The 18359-nt window shown below is 42.3% G+C and overlaps 1 protein-coding gene across 1 annotated transcript in view; it reads left to right on the forward strand.

The window, feature by feature from the left end:
• The window catches only part of COL4A4 (collagen type IV alpha 4 chain), a gene marked incomplete at both ends in the record, with an annotated part of 123725 nt that overhangs the window by 84116 nt on the left and 21250 nt on the right, over positions 1–18359 (forward strand). Inside the window, 9 exons of the mRNA XM_080689307.1 lie at positions 665–835; positions 1412–1555; positions 3935–4042; positions 5114–5295; positions 6356–6419; positions 8998–9072; positions 10741–10848; positions 11858–11965; positions 18139–18210. Coding sequence (XP_080545433.1) covers positions 665–835; positions 1412–1555; positions 3935–4042; positions 5114–5295; positions 6356–6419; positions 8998–9072; positions 10741–10848; positions 11858–11965; positions 18139–18210 — 1032 coding nt within the window. The remainder of the gene's footprint in view (positions 1–664; positions 836–1411; positions 1556–3934; positions 4043–5113; positions 5296–6355; positions 6420–8997; positions 9073–10740; positions 10849–11857; positions 11966–18138; positions 18211–18359) is intronic.

Below are 18359 nucleotides of genomic sequence, written 5' to 3' on the forward strand. Positions count from 1 at the left end.
TATCACATTGGCAGTTACATTTCAACATATGAATTTGTGAGACACATTCAGACCATAGCAAGGGCAGTTTCTAATGGGATCTATATTTCATCATTAAGGTAGTTATTTCTGTTACTTAAGTTTGTTACTGATTTTTATCCGAATACAATATATACTCACTTGAAAAATCAGATAAGGTTGGAGCAAAACTTACCATGCCAGCCTTTTTTCTGGTATCAATAATGTTAGGTGGTATTGCTCTGATTTTTACAATTTTCCTATCACAATGCACAGCTTAACTGAAGTTGACTCAGCCCAAGCTTCAGGAAGCACCTGAAAAGTTTTCTTCTATTAGTTTTTCTCATCTAAGAGTAAACACAATTTTTTTGTTTTGTTTTTAACCCCTATTCATTTTTCATTCAAAAATTTTAAAAGCCTTTTATGATTTTTATGGGTCCCTCCTGGGAAATATTATTCAAATTATCTCTTCCTTTTTTATCATCCAGAATAAAATATCCTTAGATGGATAGAAAGTTGCTACTATTAGTTTAATCCATGCTGTTTTGCTTCTGCTGAATGGGCCATGGGTACGGAAGGGAAGCTCCTGAGTTATATTTTGGGGCCCTGGAGTGAAGCCAGGCTCCAGTCTTCACCCATCATTTTCATGGTGCTTACTTTTCCTCAGGTGTTCCAGGCTGGAAAGGGCAGCGAGGAGATGTTGGGCCTCCAGGACCAGCTGGGATGAAGGGGCTCCCTGGGCCCCCAGGACTGCCTGGAGCAGATGGCCTCCCAGGACCTCCAGGAATCCCAGGCCCCTTTGGGCAAGACGGACTGCCTGGTCTCCCAGGTCCAAAGGGTAAGCAGTGCCTTTCTGCTATGTCTTCCCGTTTTATAAACTTGAAGTCCACTGTCACGTGATGCGGGTTATATAATAAAACGTACTGTTTGATTAGTTTGATTTTGTTATTCCCTCAGTGACGTCTTCCTTCTTCTTGGCCCTGCATTTTTATTCCCAGTGGCCGAATGTTCTGTTCTAACTCAGTGGGAAAAGAGGGAGGGCTGGGGCACTGGGTCCACAGGGCCTGTAAACACTTCCGCTCAGGGGACTGGGCAGTGCAATGCAGACCTAGGCCAGGGCTGATACATACTGCTTCACATAGCCCTCCACCCTCATCCCCTGCCCTGGTCCTCTTAAAGCATTATGGAATCCAGATCCAGAACCAGCCAGGCCCACACAGAAGGTCCGTTGGGCAGAAAACAGGACTAGATGAGGGAGCACAGCTCTTCAAGATGGTGAAATAGACAGCTGCTGCTTACTTTCTATGTGAACTCAAAGTCAGGCAGGAGTTGTTATCTCTAGGTGGACCAACAGGAACATAGAACACACCAGTGCTTCCAATTTTCCTCAAAGCTCCGGTTCTCATTTAATCAGGACCCCAGGGGCTGCCTGGCTTCATGGGTTTTCCTGGAGAGAGAGGAAAACCAGGTCCAGACGGACAACCTGGGAGAAAGGGAGAGATGGGAGAGAAGGGCTGGCCGGGCTCTCCAGGAGACCAAGGAGCCAGAGGCACCAAAGGTAAGGGCATCTAAGGATACAGTGAGGTTTGTTTTCCATATTTGATCAGAACCGATGAGTATGGTCTCTGAAAATAAAATGGGTCTGCTCTGTGGAACATGTTCCTCTTCCTTATAGTTCTGTGGCATTTGTTAAAAATTTTTAAACACAATTCATGTTCCTTCACTCTTGATCTTCTTGCACGTAACTAGTAAGTTTCTCTATTAGTAGAAAAAGTTAACAAGTAGTTCTTAATGCATTGATTTGTAGCTATCGGTTTCAGAGAACTCTAAATTTTCAGTATAGCCAGAGCCCCTGTCCTCCAACCTCTGTTTCAATTAAACCAGAGATTGGTGTCCTTCTTCTGCAAAGAGTGTGATAGAAGCCAGGCATAGCGGCACACGATTGTAATCCCAGCGTTTGGGAGGCTGAGACAGAAGGATCACGGTTTGAGGACAGCCTCGGCTACCTTAGTGAGGTACTTTGCAAAAATAAGTGAGAACCTTTTCAAAATAAAAAATTAAAAATAGGGCTGGGGATGTAACTCAGAGGTAGAATGCCCCTGGGTTCCATTCCAGTACTGCAACAACAACAACAACAACAACAACAACAATCAGGGAAGCAGCCAGAGACAACATAATATGAACAAACATAAGACAAAATAAGTTTATTTATGGACAACAAAATTTGAATCGCATATTATTTACTGTTGTGTGCATTATGTTCTCAGTCCCCCCCCCAAACTATTTAAAAGTGCAAAAGCCATTCACAGTTCTTGGATTATACCAAAATGGTCAGCAAGAAGAGTGTGGCCTGTGGGCTCCAGTTCTGACCTTGAATGAGCCTGCTCTCACCTGGGCCCTGAGTTCAGTTGTCTTCATACTTCATTGAAAGAAAGAATTTTCATTACTATAAGAAATTAGGTTTCAGCCCTGTACAGGGCTGCACATCTAGATCCCAACGCTTGGGAGGCTAAGACAGGAGGGTTGCAGGTTCCAGGCCAGGCGTAGCAACTTAGCAAGACCTTTAGCAACTTAGAACGTGTTTCAAAATAAAAAGAGCTGCAGGAGAGGTTGTAGCTCAGAGGTAGAATGCCCTTCAGTATAATCCCCCCAAAATTTAAAAATAAAATGTTTTAAAATTACTGATCCAAATTTTCTTTGCCTATCCCTGCTAAATGTTTACTTTTAACTCTTAGCCCTGAGGCTGCAGTAACTTAAGAAAACATTTCCAGTGTTGAGGGGAACATTTGAAACTCTTTAGACACCAGAATTTTGCCCATAAAACTCTGTGAGCCAAATAGCCTCATATTTAATTCAAATTACCTTTTGTTTGTAGTTGATTGATTCTACTATTATTTTCTTGTTTTACCAGCGTATAAATTATTTATGCAGAATCACGGAATCAAAGAAGTCACTTGTTTTTAGCCGTGGATAAGTGATGTTTGCTATTATGCTACAATTATCCGACTAAAAATTGAAACTTGGACTAATGCCAGTGATGTGGTTGTAAACTAGCGCTCCAAAATTTTCCTCTTCAGAAAATGCCCTGATCTGTCGTGTTTGTTGATTGCAGTGGTACCAATACTCTCACTGCTGCATAAATACTATTGTGATGGCTGGTTTAAAACTACCAACAAGACGGGCGTGATGGCGCACGCTTGTAATCCCAGCATTTGGGAGTCTGAGACAGGAGGATCGTGGTTCGCAGATAGCTTCAGATACTTAGTGAGGCCCTTTGCAATTCAGTGAGACCCTGTTTCAAAATAAAGAATAAAAAAAGAAGGCTGGGGATGTGGCTGGGAGGTACAATGCCCCTGTTTTCCATTCCCAGTACTGAAAAAAAAACACAACCTACCAACACTTTAACAACCACCACAGACCCACTCCAGCACTGCTACGACTGGACAGTGCTCATAAAATTAGGCCGGAATATGTTATTCCTTTCCTACCATTTAGAAGTCTCTGCATGGAGAGCCACATTGAAATATGTGTCTCTTCTTTTAATGTAAGGAAAAATACTCAGAATACTACAAAAGGGAGAAACATGTTTCTGAAAATATGGGGTAGACAATTCAGATTTTACAGAACCTGCAGTGTTGTATTCAAGCTGTCATAACTCCCTGATGACTCTGAGACCAGTTTGCTTGAATTTAGCAAGTGCTCACTGAGTACTCATGGTACCCCAGCCTCACGACAGGAACAGGGATGTCGAAGGCACAGGGCATCCGTCAGAGGTGGTGGTGATGTGCGGTCCATCAATGTGAGTACAGTTGAGGCGGTTTAGTGGGAATTTGCAAACTGGAGGTGAAGTGTGTTGACAATTTATGTATGTGTGTTGTGGTATCGTGGTATATGTGTGCGTGTGTGTGTGTTTCCCTTACATAAGCGATCTCTACAGGAGCCAGAGGACCTCCCGGCGATGAAGGAGAAATGGCCATCATTTCCCAAAAGGGGAAAACTGGGGAACCTGGGCCTCCTGGAGATGGCGGGTTCCCAGGAGAGAGAGGTAAAAGCTTAAGGATTTTACCCTTATCAAGTTTGTTGCTGTCATTGCAGATCATTCAGGCAAGCGTACGTACTAGGCAGCGATTCCACCGACACGAAGACGATTTGGAAAGGTCATTTCTTAGATAAATACTAATAAACTCTGCAGTATATTAGTTTAAGTTTTTATGCTAAAACTCAGCTGACATTCATATATATTTATAGATTTGGATATTTAAGACTAGGATCAACCTGAAATGTACCACAGATACCGGGTTCCAGGTTTAAAGTACCTCTAGTTAGGTAGTTGTTGGTATTAAATTGAATAGCACAGTGACTGTCCAAGTCATTTTGACTGGCATCTTTCAAACGTCAGTTTGCTTATGAAACACCTGGAGATGTTGTTAAAATAAAGATTCTGAATCCACAGGTCCAGGAACTTTGGGGATCCTGTGTTTCTAACGAGTACTCCAAGCCATGCTACTGGTCTTCAGAAAAATTACATAGCAAGGATTTTGACAACCACCTCTGTACTTTATCTGCATGAGGCCTGGTTTCTGGGTTTCGGCTATTTTACTAGGTCTCAGGGGGAGATGTTTTAACCTCTCCAGGAAATACATGTTTTATTTGTAAAATGAGGATGTTGGAACAAATGATCCTACATACTCCATCCTTCCTGTGATAGCTATGAGTTTGTTCCTGGGTGGCTTATTTTACAATGAGGGCTCTGAAACACAAAACATCATTGAGACATGGTATAGAGCAGAAAACAGGATTCCCTTCATTGTTAAAAACTAAGATCAAACTGGTCATGGTGGCACATGCCTGTAATCCCAGTACTTGGGAGGCTGATACAAAGGCATCACAGGTTCAAGGCCAGCCTCAGCAACTCGGCAAGACTCTTGGAAACTTAGACCCTGCTTCAAAATTTAAAAAATAGATCTGGAAGTGTAACTCAGAGATTGAATGCCCCTGGGATCGATCTTTAGTACCAAAACAAAATAAAACAAAAATAGGATCAAGTTCTTCAGTGTAACAGTTGCCTAGCCCAAGATTTCAGATAAAAGGTTTGTAACACTTCCAACTTCCTCAGGTGATAAAGGAAATCCCGGGATGCAAGGGAGAAGAGGAGAGCCGGGAAGGCATGGGCCACCTGGACTTCACAGAGGGGAGCCGGGTAGAAATGGGCAGCGTGGGCTTCCTGGACCCCCTGGCCCTCCGGGCTCACCTGGGCTGAGAGGGATCATTGGTTTTCCAGGATTTCCAGGTGACCAGGTAAGGGACAAGGGAAGAAATAATGAAAGCTTTCTGCTCTGATGATCCATCAAGAGTCATGTTTTGCCAGTGTGTAACATTGCCTTTTCGTGGCTGTTGGGATAGAAGAGGTAGTAGCGCCCAGAAGAATGGGGTTCTCAGGATGGCCATGGTGTAATGCTCAGTGCTCTTGTCTGGTTCCTCTGATGGAGATGAGCAAGTCACATACTCCACATAGTCCAGCCTGGTTTTGAACACTTCCATAGAGGCTTGCCACAGGGATCCTCATTTACTGGAATTAAAAAGTCATCCTGGGAGTGCCTGCCTGTACTTCCGGTACGTGGGAGGCTGAGACAGGAGGACCACGGATTCAGGACCAGTTTCAGCAAATTAGCAAGACCCTCAGCAACCTAGGGAGACCTTGTTTCAAACAAAAATAAAAAAATAAAAAAGGTTGGGAGTGTAGCTTGGAGGTAGAATGCCTCTGGATTCAATCTTCAGTAACACACACACACACACACACACACACACACACACACTCCACAGAGTCATCCTGAAAGATCACCCAACTTCTATTTTCTATACTTCCCCATCTGATTGAAGATATCATCAGTTTTGCTTTTAATATATTTGACCTTCAGAATCATGAGTAACTTACCCCCTTGAGAAACAAGAAAAGATAATAAATGTAGTAACCTATATTATACTGGAAAATGCGTAATTCACTATTCATCTTTGGAATAGAATGGCTTTTAAAATTTATGATACAACATGACTTTGAATAACATTTTATTTAACATCAATTTGCTTTGTCAAACCCTGAAATTCAAGTTTTGTGGTATAACTTCTGTCTTCCAGTCATCTGTCGTGGATAGCATGCTACTTGTTGATTTTTAAAGATCTAATTTTGGAGGAGTTTTATGGACTTCTAAAAAACAGACACATGTATTTTCAATTTTCTTTACCATTGCTAATTACAAAAACCTGGTTGCATAAAGTTATAACTGGATCACATCCTACATGTATGTGCTGTTTGCATTGGAAACTCAATTCAGTACTTTTTTTTTCATTCACTTGTCAGGGTGAGCCAGGACCTCCAGGCCCCCCTGGAATTTCAGGAATGGATGGAGCAAGAGGAACTAAAGGTACGGGTTGGAAAGAGTCCAACTCAGAGTCCTGGGTGTTTGTGACGTCATGACTAATCATCTTTTGCATGATAAAGTATATTAAACAAACTGGACTGCCCAAGGGGATCTCAGATTGTACTACACAGTCAAGCACTCATGACCCAAAGAGTTCTCACCTGTCAATCAGATCCAAGGGTACCAGACAGGAAACAGCATGCCTGCAGGCTCCTAGACCTTCCTCCTCAGTGGGAGTCCTGGAGTCCTCACAGCATCATGGAGACCACACCCCCTCGAGTGTCTGCTCAGGTACAGGGGGCCAGATCCACATCTGTGGCAGTGTCCACTGCAGCTTAGAAGCCTCGTGCCCCACTGGAGCCAGTCTCTTCTAAGGACTTCATCAGTACAACCATCACTGCCCCAATTGGAAGAACCCCAGGGCACAAGTTACCAAAGCCACAACTTCTCAAAACTGTTAACAGTTAACTTAAGAATTCCCAAGACAGATGAATTTATAATTGAATTGTTTTTTTTTTATCATAAACCAGAGGTCAGCTATATATTTTCCCCCAAAAGACCAGATCATAAAAAATTTCAGCTCTGTGGGGCATCTGGTCTCAGTCACAACTATTCAATTGTGTTGTGCAGGACAGAAATCAAAAACAGTGTGTGACCACCGGGGTGTGTGTGTCTCTGCCCCAATAAAACTTTATTTATAAAATAAGCTGCAAGTTGGATTCAGCCTCACAGGCCTTAGCTTATCCCGAGCCAGAAATAATGTTGCCTTGTAAACATGACTGACATTTTACATCTGTTAGATTTTCGGGTAAAGTGAAAAGAAAATTAACCCAAATTTAAAAAAAAAAAAAAGGCATCATAGAGCTTTCATTTACCCTGTATCTGGACAAAAAGCAAATAAACAAAAATCAGGATATCTTAAATTCCAATGTTTATATAAAACCTTTAATAGTTGCCCTATCATGATATATCATTGGTTTAATATTTGTCTTTAAATCTACTTTAAAATTAAACCTTAGCCTTAACCTTAACCTCACTATCTGTGAGTTCACAGATATGACATAGTTACGTAGTACTTTAATGAAAATTAAAATAAACAACTTTAAAATATAAAAGACATTAATGAATTGCCTAAAATCCTCTTACCACTAATAGTACATTTTGAGAGACAACTTATAAATACTATGATAATTGCTATATAAGAACATGAACTATGCATGCTTATCTATTCAGCAAGAATAATCTGGATCTCTTTTTTCAGAAATGATTACAACTGGGAGTTTTTCATATTTGATTCGGTTGCTTTATACTTCCAGAATTCAGAATTTTTCCTCCTTGCTCACTTGAGAATTTCCTGTAGCCCCTCTGCCTTTTGCACGGTACAAAGCCACCTCTTGTTTCCTTCACACTTGTAGTAGGCCATGTCTGCAAGGCGTCGAAGCACAGTACGTTTATATACACTCCGGCACGTTCCACATCAGAACAACACATAATAATCTTTGTTTTCTGCCCAACAGCCAAGGATCTCAAAGTCTCAGGTTTTCAATTTAATCTTCTTAAGAAGAGACTTGCCAACTTGGGATGGACCAGATTCCCATCCTGAGCAATTAGTAGTGATGCTGAGTAGGGTCGGGCTGGAGGGTCCCTTCTGTGCATGAGGGGCCCTCTTAGAAGAGCCCAGTAGTAGGCAGGTGCACCACGGCAAGCCCAGCTTACTTCCCTTCCCCCCTAATAAGCACAGCTATCCTCTAACCTTCCCTTCCACTTCAGTCTGCCGCCTCCACTTAAAACCGGCTGCTAGCTGTAATCTAGGTCTTTGGATCTGGAGACATGTAGGGTGCAGCTGATTAGCTTTGTGGGACAACGGTAGCCATTGTCTATAGTGTCCTTCCAATGTGTGGCTCTTGTCAACAGCTTTCCACAAAGTATGCCTTTGTGATATTACCTTTACAAGGACACTGAGTTGAACTTCGTTGTAAGAGAGCTGGAAAGTATGGCCAAAGCAGCTTAAACAGTGATAATTTCTGTTTCAGTTTCTAAAGCATAATGTAAGGGTGGAGTCACTAAAGGCCAAACAATTTCTTAAAAGAATCGTAAATTTGAAAAAACAAATTTAGGGCTTAAAAACTCAAACTTCTCAGTGGTTACAGTTTCTTATGATTGTTATGAACTACAACACTGTGTGTATGCATGTTGTATTTATTAATTTTTTTTTTTTGGTGGTACTGGGGTTCCTGGAAACCCTTTTCCGGGCTATACTCCCATACTTATTTTAATTTTTTATTTGGAAACAGGGTCTCTTAATCCAGCGAGGCTGGCTTTGAACCTGCGCAATCCTCCTGTCTTCGCTTCCCAAGCATGGGAATTACAAGCGTGCGCCACTCTATCTGGCTACATGTTGTATTTAAATTACAAATTACATTATTTTTATTCAAGAAGAAAGTTGTTTTTAAAAAAAATCCTTCCCCAGAACACTTGAAGATAGTCTCTAATGACAAATCTTATGAAAGTTATTTAGTCATTTGCAGGAGACCAAATTCAACTGTCTTAAGTAACATTTCATGTGCTTTATCTCTTACAGGAAGCAAAGGTGACCCTGGCAGTCAGTTTGGACCACCTGGCCCAAAGGGTGAGCCAGGTAGCCCTGGATTCCAAGGTAGAGAGCTCTGTTTTTCTGATTCAAACAAAACCAAAGTCGTTTGGTTTGAAAAGAGAACCACTACTTTCATCCTTCCAGTTGGCAGTGACTATAGCAGTATTTTTGATTCTATCAAAAGGATTGTGTGTAACACGATCCCAGCGCCTGTGGCCCAGAGGAACAATGGGTCAGGCCCCGGGGATGCTCTATCTTTTCTTCCGCTATGACTCACACGATCAATGACGTTGAAACAATAATACACACACGTTGACTGGGCATCCCTAGGTTTTGACAAAGTCATAGTGAATATGGCAAGTAATTCACATTTGGACGATTCTGTAATTTCCATCCTTTGCCCCAGCCACAGGCAATTCTTGGAGTCTGTTCTCTCCAATTGAGAAGGGCAATGAGAATGGGTGATTCTTATCTTCTCAGGTGGCCATTGTGGGACTATCACCGAATCTACTCTAATTTTCTTTTTTTTGTACTGGGGATGGACCCCGGAGTGCTCTACCTCTGAGCTATATCCTTAGCCCTTTTAATATTTTTATTTTGAAACCAAGTTTTACCAAGTTGTTGCTGAAGATCTTGCTAAGTTGCTGAGGCTGGCCTCAAACCTGCGATTCGTCTGTCTTAACCTCCCAAGTACTGGGCTTACCAGTTACAGGCATGCACCATTGTGCCCTGTTTCTTAATCTACTGTACTTTACTAAAACTCAAAACGAACCAAACAAACATAAAACCCTATTGCAACAGGAAAGCTAAGCCATTCAAAACACTAAGGGTTTGTCATCACTAAAAATGTCTGTGCAGTCCCTCAGAACAAATCCTGATGTATGGGTGAATTCTTACCCTTTGTTGAGGCCACTGCCAGCTATGAGGGGTGACCCACGGCAGAGAGAAGGTGCTAGTGCTTTGCAGCTTCCTGCTTCACAAGGAAAGGGAAGCTATTTTGAATTCAAGCCAAGAGAACAGGACCCCTAGAGAGGAAATTGTCCTTCAGACACTTGGCTGTATTCATTTGCACTCATAGATGTTTACTATAAAAAATATTGAGAGTATAAGTATCTACTCCCTCTCTCAGCCCTATGGAGACAAGTATCAATATTTAAAATATGCCTGCACATATCACATTATTTACCTAGAAATTCTACTCCTAGAAATTTTTCCAAAGAAAATAATTTAATGAGAGAAAAATATTATTTAAAGACGTATAAAGATCATTATGCATAAAGCAAAGAGTTAGAAATAACTTGAATGGTCATTGGTAGAAGCAAATTAAATTAACTAATTTAATTAAGGTTGAATAAAATTTTCAGCAGCCAGTCATTCAAAAAGGATAATTAGGAAAACTATGACAAACTTGGAAAATTATTTATGAAATAACACTAATTTAAAAATTTAGGATATAAAATTGTTGGTATTATTCTCATGAGTGTATATATATATATATATATATATATGGTTGTTAAGGTGGTAGGATTAGGAACATTTTGTTTTCAATTGTTTTATAATGTTACCTTCATTTCCATGGAAAAATACTAAGTACAAGAAAGTAAAGAAAGAAAAGACCAAGGGCCAAAGTTGGCTGTTTGTTGGACCAAGTTGGCTGAAGTTGGGACATGTTTACTGTCCCAAAGAGCATTCCACTCCTACTCAGATTTGACTGACTCCTTCCTTCTTTAGGACAGTCTGGAGCCCCCGGAGAGCAAGGCATCCTGGGAGTTCCGGGGCAGAGAGGACCACCAGGAAGACCAGGACTACCAGGCTCCTCGGGACCCCCAGGGTATCCAGGTACTGAAGGGAAACCTGGGAACTTCCTGGGCACCTACAGACCTCTTAGTGTATCAGGTAGAGACAGTCTTCACTTAAACCTAGGTTCAAATGTGCCTTTTTCACTTAAACATACCTGTTGCTCACCTGTAAAGCTAGTGTCCTCACATGGGGTCACTCTGTGACAGGTGTAATGAAGACCACACCTCCACAACACGTGGTCTGTCTTTTCTGCTATCATTTCACCTGCTTTTCACCATGGCCTCTCCCCTGCCACCCTCTGCAGCCCCCTGCTGTAGACCCAAAGCAGATATGACATTTACAGCCCAGGGTTCTGAGGATCCGTTCCCTGCCAAGTCAGAAATAAACGAAAAAATTTAAAATCACAATTGACAGCTTCACTTGGTTTGAAGTATATTTTATCCTTCTGAAGTTAAGTACATTTTTCTTCTTAGAGTTAAGAAATATAGAAAAAAAAAGTAATAAAGCAATATATTAAAAACAAAGACAAGCCGGGCATAGTGATACTCACTTGTAATCTCAGTACTTGGAAGGCTGAGACAGGTGGTTTGCAGCCAGTCTCAGTAAACTTGTGAGGCCCTCCACGACTTAGTGGGACACTGTTTCTTTTTTTTTTTTTTTGGAGGACTGGGGGTGGAACCCAAAGGCTTTCTACCTCCGGGCTATACTCCTAGACGTTTTTATTTTATATTTTATTTGGAAACAGGGTCTCACTAAGTTGCTTAGAGCCTCACTAAGTAGCTGAGGCTGGCTTCAAACCTGTGCGATCCTCCTGTCTCAGCCTCCCAAGCACAGGGATTACAAGCGTGTGCCACCACACCCGGCTCTAGTGGGACACTGTTTCAAAGTTAAAAAAAAAATAGGGCTGGGGGTGTAGCTTGGAGGTAGAATGCCCCTGGATTCAATCCCCAGTACCAAAAACAACAACACCAAAAACAAAGATGACTTTCCCAGTGAATATTACTCCTGTGTCATCAGGAAGTCGGCCACACCTCCCTGTTGTCCTCAGGTGATCAGGGGATGCCTGGGCCAAAGGGACAACCAGGAGCAGCTGGGGACCCTGGACCAAGAGGCTTCCCAGGGGATCCAGGGACACCGGGACCTCCGGGAATGAAAGGTAGGTCGAAAGGATGCCTGGCCCAGTGAATACATCTGATCAGTAAGAGTAAACTCGTGGCACCTGTCCTGATCCCACTGGAACTGTGGTCTTGGTCACTCCACTCTGTCATGGAAGCCACTAGCATCTTCCTGTTCTTCCTAATCCCAGGACTTGAGGCAGCGCCTGTTGACCTTGATCTGCCTTCTACAGGGGGATGTCCAGAATGCTGCTGCCACCATGTCATTTCTGAGGGCGTTTATCTGGTGTTTTTCTAATGCTCAGGTCTATCCATCTCCTGTCTCCACAGGACAGGCAACCTCCCATTAGGCCCTAGACTCTGGGTTAGATGCTAGGTGCTAGCTTTGAGGAAAATAGTTCAGATCCTCGCCTTCATGAAAATTTCACCTAGTAGAAGATAAATATATATATATAATAAATATATATACATAATATATATATTTATATATATTATATATATTTATATATATTTATCTATATATATTAATAAATATATTATTTATTATTTAGATATGTATCTACAATTGAGGTAAGTATAGGAAAGAAAAAGAATAAAGTGTTATGCAAAGAGAGCAGTAAGTATGCAATTTCTTTGTTTGATAAATAAACATTTTTCCAGGTTGGGTTTTGCGTGCTTTAAGGGTAACTGCAGACTGGTTATGCACATCTGATATAGTATGGCATGATATGATGTGATATATATGCTTGCTGTTTACAGAGCTTCACGCCCTCTCACTTACTCATGATGCCTGTCTCTCTTTAGTCTATTTCTCCTATCTTTAAAAATCTTCCTTTTCATGTGTACTTTGTGCATCCCTCTAGCATAATGTTTACATCTTATCACACTTGTGTGCTCAGAGGCTTTTTACCATATGGAATGTGGTTTTAAAAAAAGCAAGACCTTGTGTAGCTTAGGCACCCAGTAAATTCCCAATAATTACTTTGGTTGGCAGCAGAAGTAACTAAGTCTACAGACCCATGAATGTGTAACTGAGTTAGTGGCATGAAGTTGAGGGTCTACACCTCAGGTGAAGGTCCAACCCCTACCTGGGAGAGTCCCGTAACAGTCTCCCCCATGTCCTCTTTTCTCTGTCTCTTCTACCGCCTTCTGCTCATTGATTTAGCCATATGCTAAGTGTTGATAAAATTAAAAGTACCTTTCTTCAGAAGAGTCAAGAACCACTTTTGGGATGAATCATTTTATTGTTTTGAAAGTACAGTTTCTGTTTTCCCATCCTTTCCCCCCTCTTCACACATCAGATAAATATCAAATAATTCCACCTCTCAGCAAGTCACAGTGTGGTCTGTCTTGCTGGGACCAACACTGCTGGGGGGAAGGCTGTGTATGTTGAAGAGTCGGCACACTCGCATTTCCACGCGACTCCATGGGGCATGCGGAGAGCTCCCCTCACATGCTGGGAATGCTGGCTACCGCTCTTTAGTCTTGTGAAGTCCAGAGATTTGTGATGAATTCAAGTTTCAAATAAAATGATATTTCTGTTATTTTTAGTTTCTCTGGTGATGGTGGCCACTGCCTGTCTCTGGCAATCCCCAGTCTTCATGGGATATTCATTGATGGTGTGTGGTGTGTGTGTGTGTGTGTGTGTGTGTGTGAGAGAGAGAGAGAGAGAGAGAGAGAGAGAGAGAGAGAGAGAGAGAGAAAGTTGATAAAGAACCAAAGAACCAAAGGAAAGTATTTTCCATCATTAACCACCTCTACCTAATTTCTGCTCCTTCCTACCTCCCAGTTTTGTAAAACAGCAAGGACTTTCCAGGGTCCCTGTGCCATCACAGTCCATACCCAATTTGACTTAAATGACAAGGCGTGTGTTACATTCCTCCTTCTCTTTCACTAGTTACCATTTATCACACAACTTCAGCATGATATATCATTTTTGAAAAATGCTAATGAATTGATCCATACCAATGTTCTCCCCAAGCAGTCTCTAGTGTCATTCCAAGTCTGGGTGATGAAGTGATGGTGAGTTTGTTCAGGGGCAGCGAGGAGGTGGACAGGCTGGTCACACAGTCCCACCACGCGTACGGTGCAGTGAGCTTCCTGACCACGCAGTGACACTCTTTTGCTACACACGGCTCAGCGGACGCTCTGTCTAAACACAATCCCACAGCCAAGTGCATTCCTAAGAGTTAAAACATCTACAGCATAAATCCATAGCTGCCGTTTATCATGCTGATATCAAAATGAACCACGCTCCAGCAGAAACACTTTGAACTGAGAAGCTAAATATTTGAAGTATGTTCTAAATAAGTCAAGGGGACTGATTATCTTGTTTGAACAAACCAGCTGCAGAGCTCAAAGTTGTTTGCTCTGCTCGAACAGGCCATATGGAATTTGAGGCCCGCTTGTGTGTGATCAGATTTAAACTTTAACTTAAACATATGCTAAAAGTGGCTCCATTCCTAGATTGAAGTTTGCAAGTATATATTCCCTGTAAAACACCCAATTCTGAGATGGGTATGAATGTCAGGGGGAAATGATGGAAACTCCTGAGAAGTTATCTCTGCCATGACCCTGTTATAAAGAATGTGGGCTGGGTCTTTTGCTCAATGGCAAGGGAAAACATTTCATTTTACAAAAAACACTTGTGTGCATGTGTGTGAGTGCGTGCGTGCGTGCGTGTGTGCGTGTGCGTGCATGTGTGTGCGTGAGTGCATGTGTGTGCGTGCGTGCGTGTGTGTATGTGTGTGTGTGTGTGTTTAAATCAGGAAGAAAATGCCATGTATCTTAGAGCTATGAAAATTGTAGAAATGTTCCCCACCCCTTTTTACAACCAGATTGCAGCTCTCCCACCTCACCCGCACAGCACGTGCCAAGCGCGACATCACCGCGTGTTTGTTCTGGCTGGCTGGCGTTCTGTCTCTCTTGCTTCCTTCCCGTTGTCTCATCAGCACCTGTCATGAGATACATTTGGTCTTAGGTTTTCTTATTCCCTTAGTAACCATTCACATATTTGCTGAATTTCTTAAAAATTTTTTAGTTGGGTGTGGTGGCAATACACTTGGAATCCCAGTACTTGGGAGGCTGAGACAGGAGGATCACTTCGCGACCAGCCTCAGTTACTTAGTGAGATCCTGTTTCAAAATAAAGAGTTAGCCAACCATGGTGGCGCACGCTTATAATCCCCACGCTTGGGAGGCAGAGACAGGAGGATCGTGCAGGTTCGAAGCCAGCCTCACTGGCTTAAGGGACCCTGTTTCCAAATAAAATATAAAATAGGTCTGGGAGTATAGCCTGGAGGTAGAAGGGTTCCATCCCCAGTACCACCAAAAATAAAAATAAATAAAGAGTTAAAAATAGGGCTGGAGGGGGCAGTGCAGCTTGGAGGTGGAATGCCCCGGGGTTCAATCCCTAGTAGTACAAAACAGATTAATTGACTGATTATTTAAATCCCATTTCAGAATCTTTTTTGATAAGCATTTCAAGGTTTTTCAACTATTACCTATAGACATAAAGCTCTTCCTTTGCCTTCAGCTTCAAAGTCGGGGTGTCCAGCTGGTCAGCCTTGCCTGAGTCTGAGGGACGTCTTTGGAGGCAGAACTTCCAGTGCTCAAACCAGGCTAACAGGGATGCACTAGACACTTTATTAAAAGTATAAACCCGTATATGATTCCTGGGGTCTAAAGTAGTATTTGCAGGCATTAGAATAAAAAAAAGACAATCGAAAGTGGAAATTATTCACAAAAGGTGGGTTGGCAGACACAGATGGAAGGCACAGTTGTGCCGGGGTAGAGATGAGACATACCGAGGGGGGCACTCGTACAGTGAGTGCGGCCTGATGCAGCCTTAAATGACGGTTGTTAAGCAGAAGGACGATCAGAGAGGTGAATAAAAATTCCTCATTACCTAGGAATGTGCTTTGTTAGCCTAATTGCCTCTCATCTGCACCGTATATATTTTATGCATGAGCAACTTTCTGATTTAGAGATGGGATTGATAAAAGGCTTTCAGTCAAAAGGAAAAATTACCCTTAAAACCCTACCCAGATGTAGCTGCATTCAATTTAGAAAGATAACATTAGGTCAGATAAGGGTCGGCCAGTTCAACAATGGCAAGGGGCTGGGCCCTGACAGCCCAGGATCTGGGTGTGTTGGTGTGACAATGCAGAGTTGGCAGCGGCTGGGACATTCCACCCTCAGCCAAGTCCCCCATGCCATCAATCTCCCTGGCTAACTGGAGATCAAAACACACGGAGATAGCAAAGTGGCCTCAGAAATTTATTATCATTTCAGATAGGTTGCAATAAATATCCTGCTTTGGCAGATGGAGAAGGTCATTGTGTTCTTTCGCTGCGAACTTGCAATATTGGCTCATCTAAGAGGAAAAAGGATTGGAAAAAGCTAAGCCAGGACTGTTCAAAAGTGGTTGGAAAAAGAAGAGATTTAGGGAAAATAAAGGATGTGTTCCCATTTTTGGTTTCAGTGAAAGAGACTATGACTCATGGGAATCAATCTAATGTTGAGATCTTAAAAAGAGTGACAACCACGTGTTTCAAGTGCAGATAGGACAGAACTGACCAACCATGCCATCCTCCAATATGACATCCACAGAGGACTTCCTTTAATGAACAAATAACAATTAACACTCAAATTATTTATACACAAAGAGACTCCTCTAACTGCACTAAATCACATTCGTCCTATAAATGTATCAAATACGTGACATGCAAGCAGAAATTGTAGCCCTCTTATTAAAAAATATATAGCTTTCTCTCCACATCTTCCATCTCTCCACTTCCTTATTTCACATTCTTTTATTTACTCATTCAACAAACATCTCTTGAACACCTACTGTGTGTCAGGAAATCTGCTAAGTGTGAGGATAGAGAGACTAGTAGGACCTGGGGTCACACTAGGGTTTACCTTTGTGTTGGAGAGACAGCCACCTACAGACGTGAGTTTTGTATTAGAAGGCACAGAGAGAGGGAGCCTTATGTAGGTATCATGGGTGTGGGTGAGGGACACTTCCTGTGTGTTCAGTCACACAAGATGAGGATGTTATCGTCCCATATTTGAGAGCTGTGAGCCTAAACTGGGTGAATGGCTGAGGGAATGGTTGGGATCACTGTCAATCCTGCATGAGAAGGAGCAGGTACTGGACAGAAGAGTCACCAGTGAAACAGGTTGCTGGGCTTGGCCTGGTGTTGAGGCAAAAGCCTCGTTCTCCAAATAAAGAGGGACAAGATTCGCAGGACGCGCTCAGCTGGGCTCAGGCCTCATTAGGCGTTCTGTGATATTCACCACCTACCTTTTCCCTCCCTTTCCCCCCTCTTCTCTCTTCTTCTATTCTTCATACTCTAGCTCTATGCTGGGCAATTAGGAAACTCCTGTTTGAAAAGATGCTCATTTGGGAAAGTCAAGCACAACTCCTAGTATATCGGTGGGAAACCTTCAGGGAAATTTCTTACTGGAAGCTCGGGGACAGCTTATGTAAAGCCAGCCTTGAGAGATCTCCTTTAAGGACCACACTGATGCCTGGCAGAAGGTTCTCAGAGCATGTAGTTATGAAGCCTGGGTTTTTTTTTTTTTTTTTTTTTTTTGTGTGTGTGTGTGTGTGTGGTCATTGAGAAGTAAATATGGCTGTTGTAAAAAGGCATCAGAATGGTTCTGAATGAGGTGGATGTAATAAAATAGCTATAGCTGGAGTTGGCTTACAGGGATATTATAGTAGTGATGGTTAGAATAAAATTAGGCAGGATGTGTATGTCTCAGTATGGCACAGCTGCCAGCTGCCCTGAATAACATGGCCAGATCTGGAAGGCTTTAGGACCTGCAGACACGGGTGGCTGGGAAATATCCTGAGCCTGGGTGGTAGGAGACACAGATTTGTTTCCAATCTCGTTACCATTCTAAAATGATTTTATTGTCATTAAATCGAAGGTAACTCACTACATCGAGATTCAGTCATTCTAGATGGTATTTTGTCATTATAAGACAACAGGGGTGCTTCAAACTAAAGAAATATATGTTAAGCTGTCTTGGCAGAGAGACTTCATCAAATGAATGTGTTAGCCATCACCTGGATTCCTACTTTTATAATGACCTTCACACAGTGAGATCTGTCCCCCTCGGCATACCCTCTGCTGGGTGGTGCCCATTACTGTGGCAGAGTGGCTGTTCTTGCCTTTGGGACACAGGCCTGTGGTGTTTTTCAGGTCCCTCCGGGTCTCCTGGCCTGAATGGCTTGCATGGTTTGAAGGGGGAGAAAGGAAGCAAAGGTGCTTCAGGTAAGACACAACACCATTTGTCGTACTTGGGAGGCTGAGATAGGAGGATTGTAAGTTTGTTTGAGGCCAGCCTCAACAATTTAGCAAGGCTCTGTTTCAAAATAAAATAAATAAATAAATAAACAAACAAACAAACAAATAAAAAGGGC

Source organism: Muscardinus avellanarius (assembly GCF_963383645.1).
Source record: "Muscardinus avellanarius genome assembly, chromosome: 2".
Lineage (NCBI taxonomy): Eukaryota > Metazoa > Chordata > Mammalia > Rodentia > Gliridae > Muscardinus > Muscardinus avellanarius.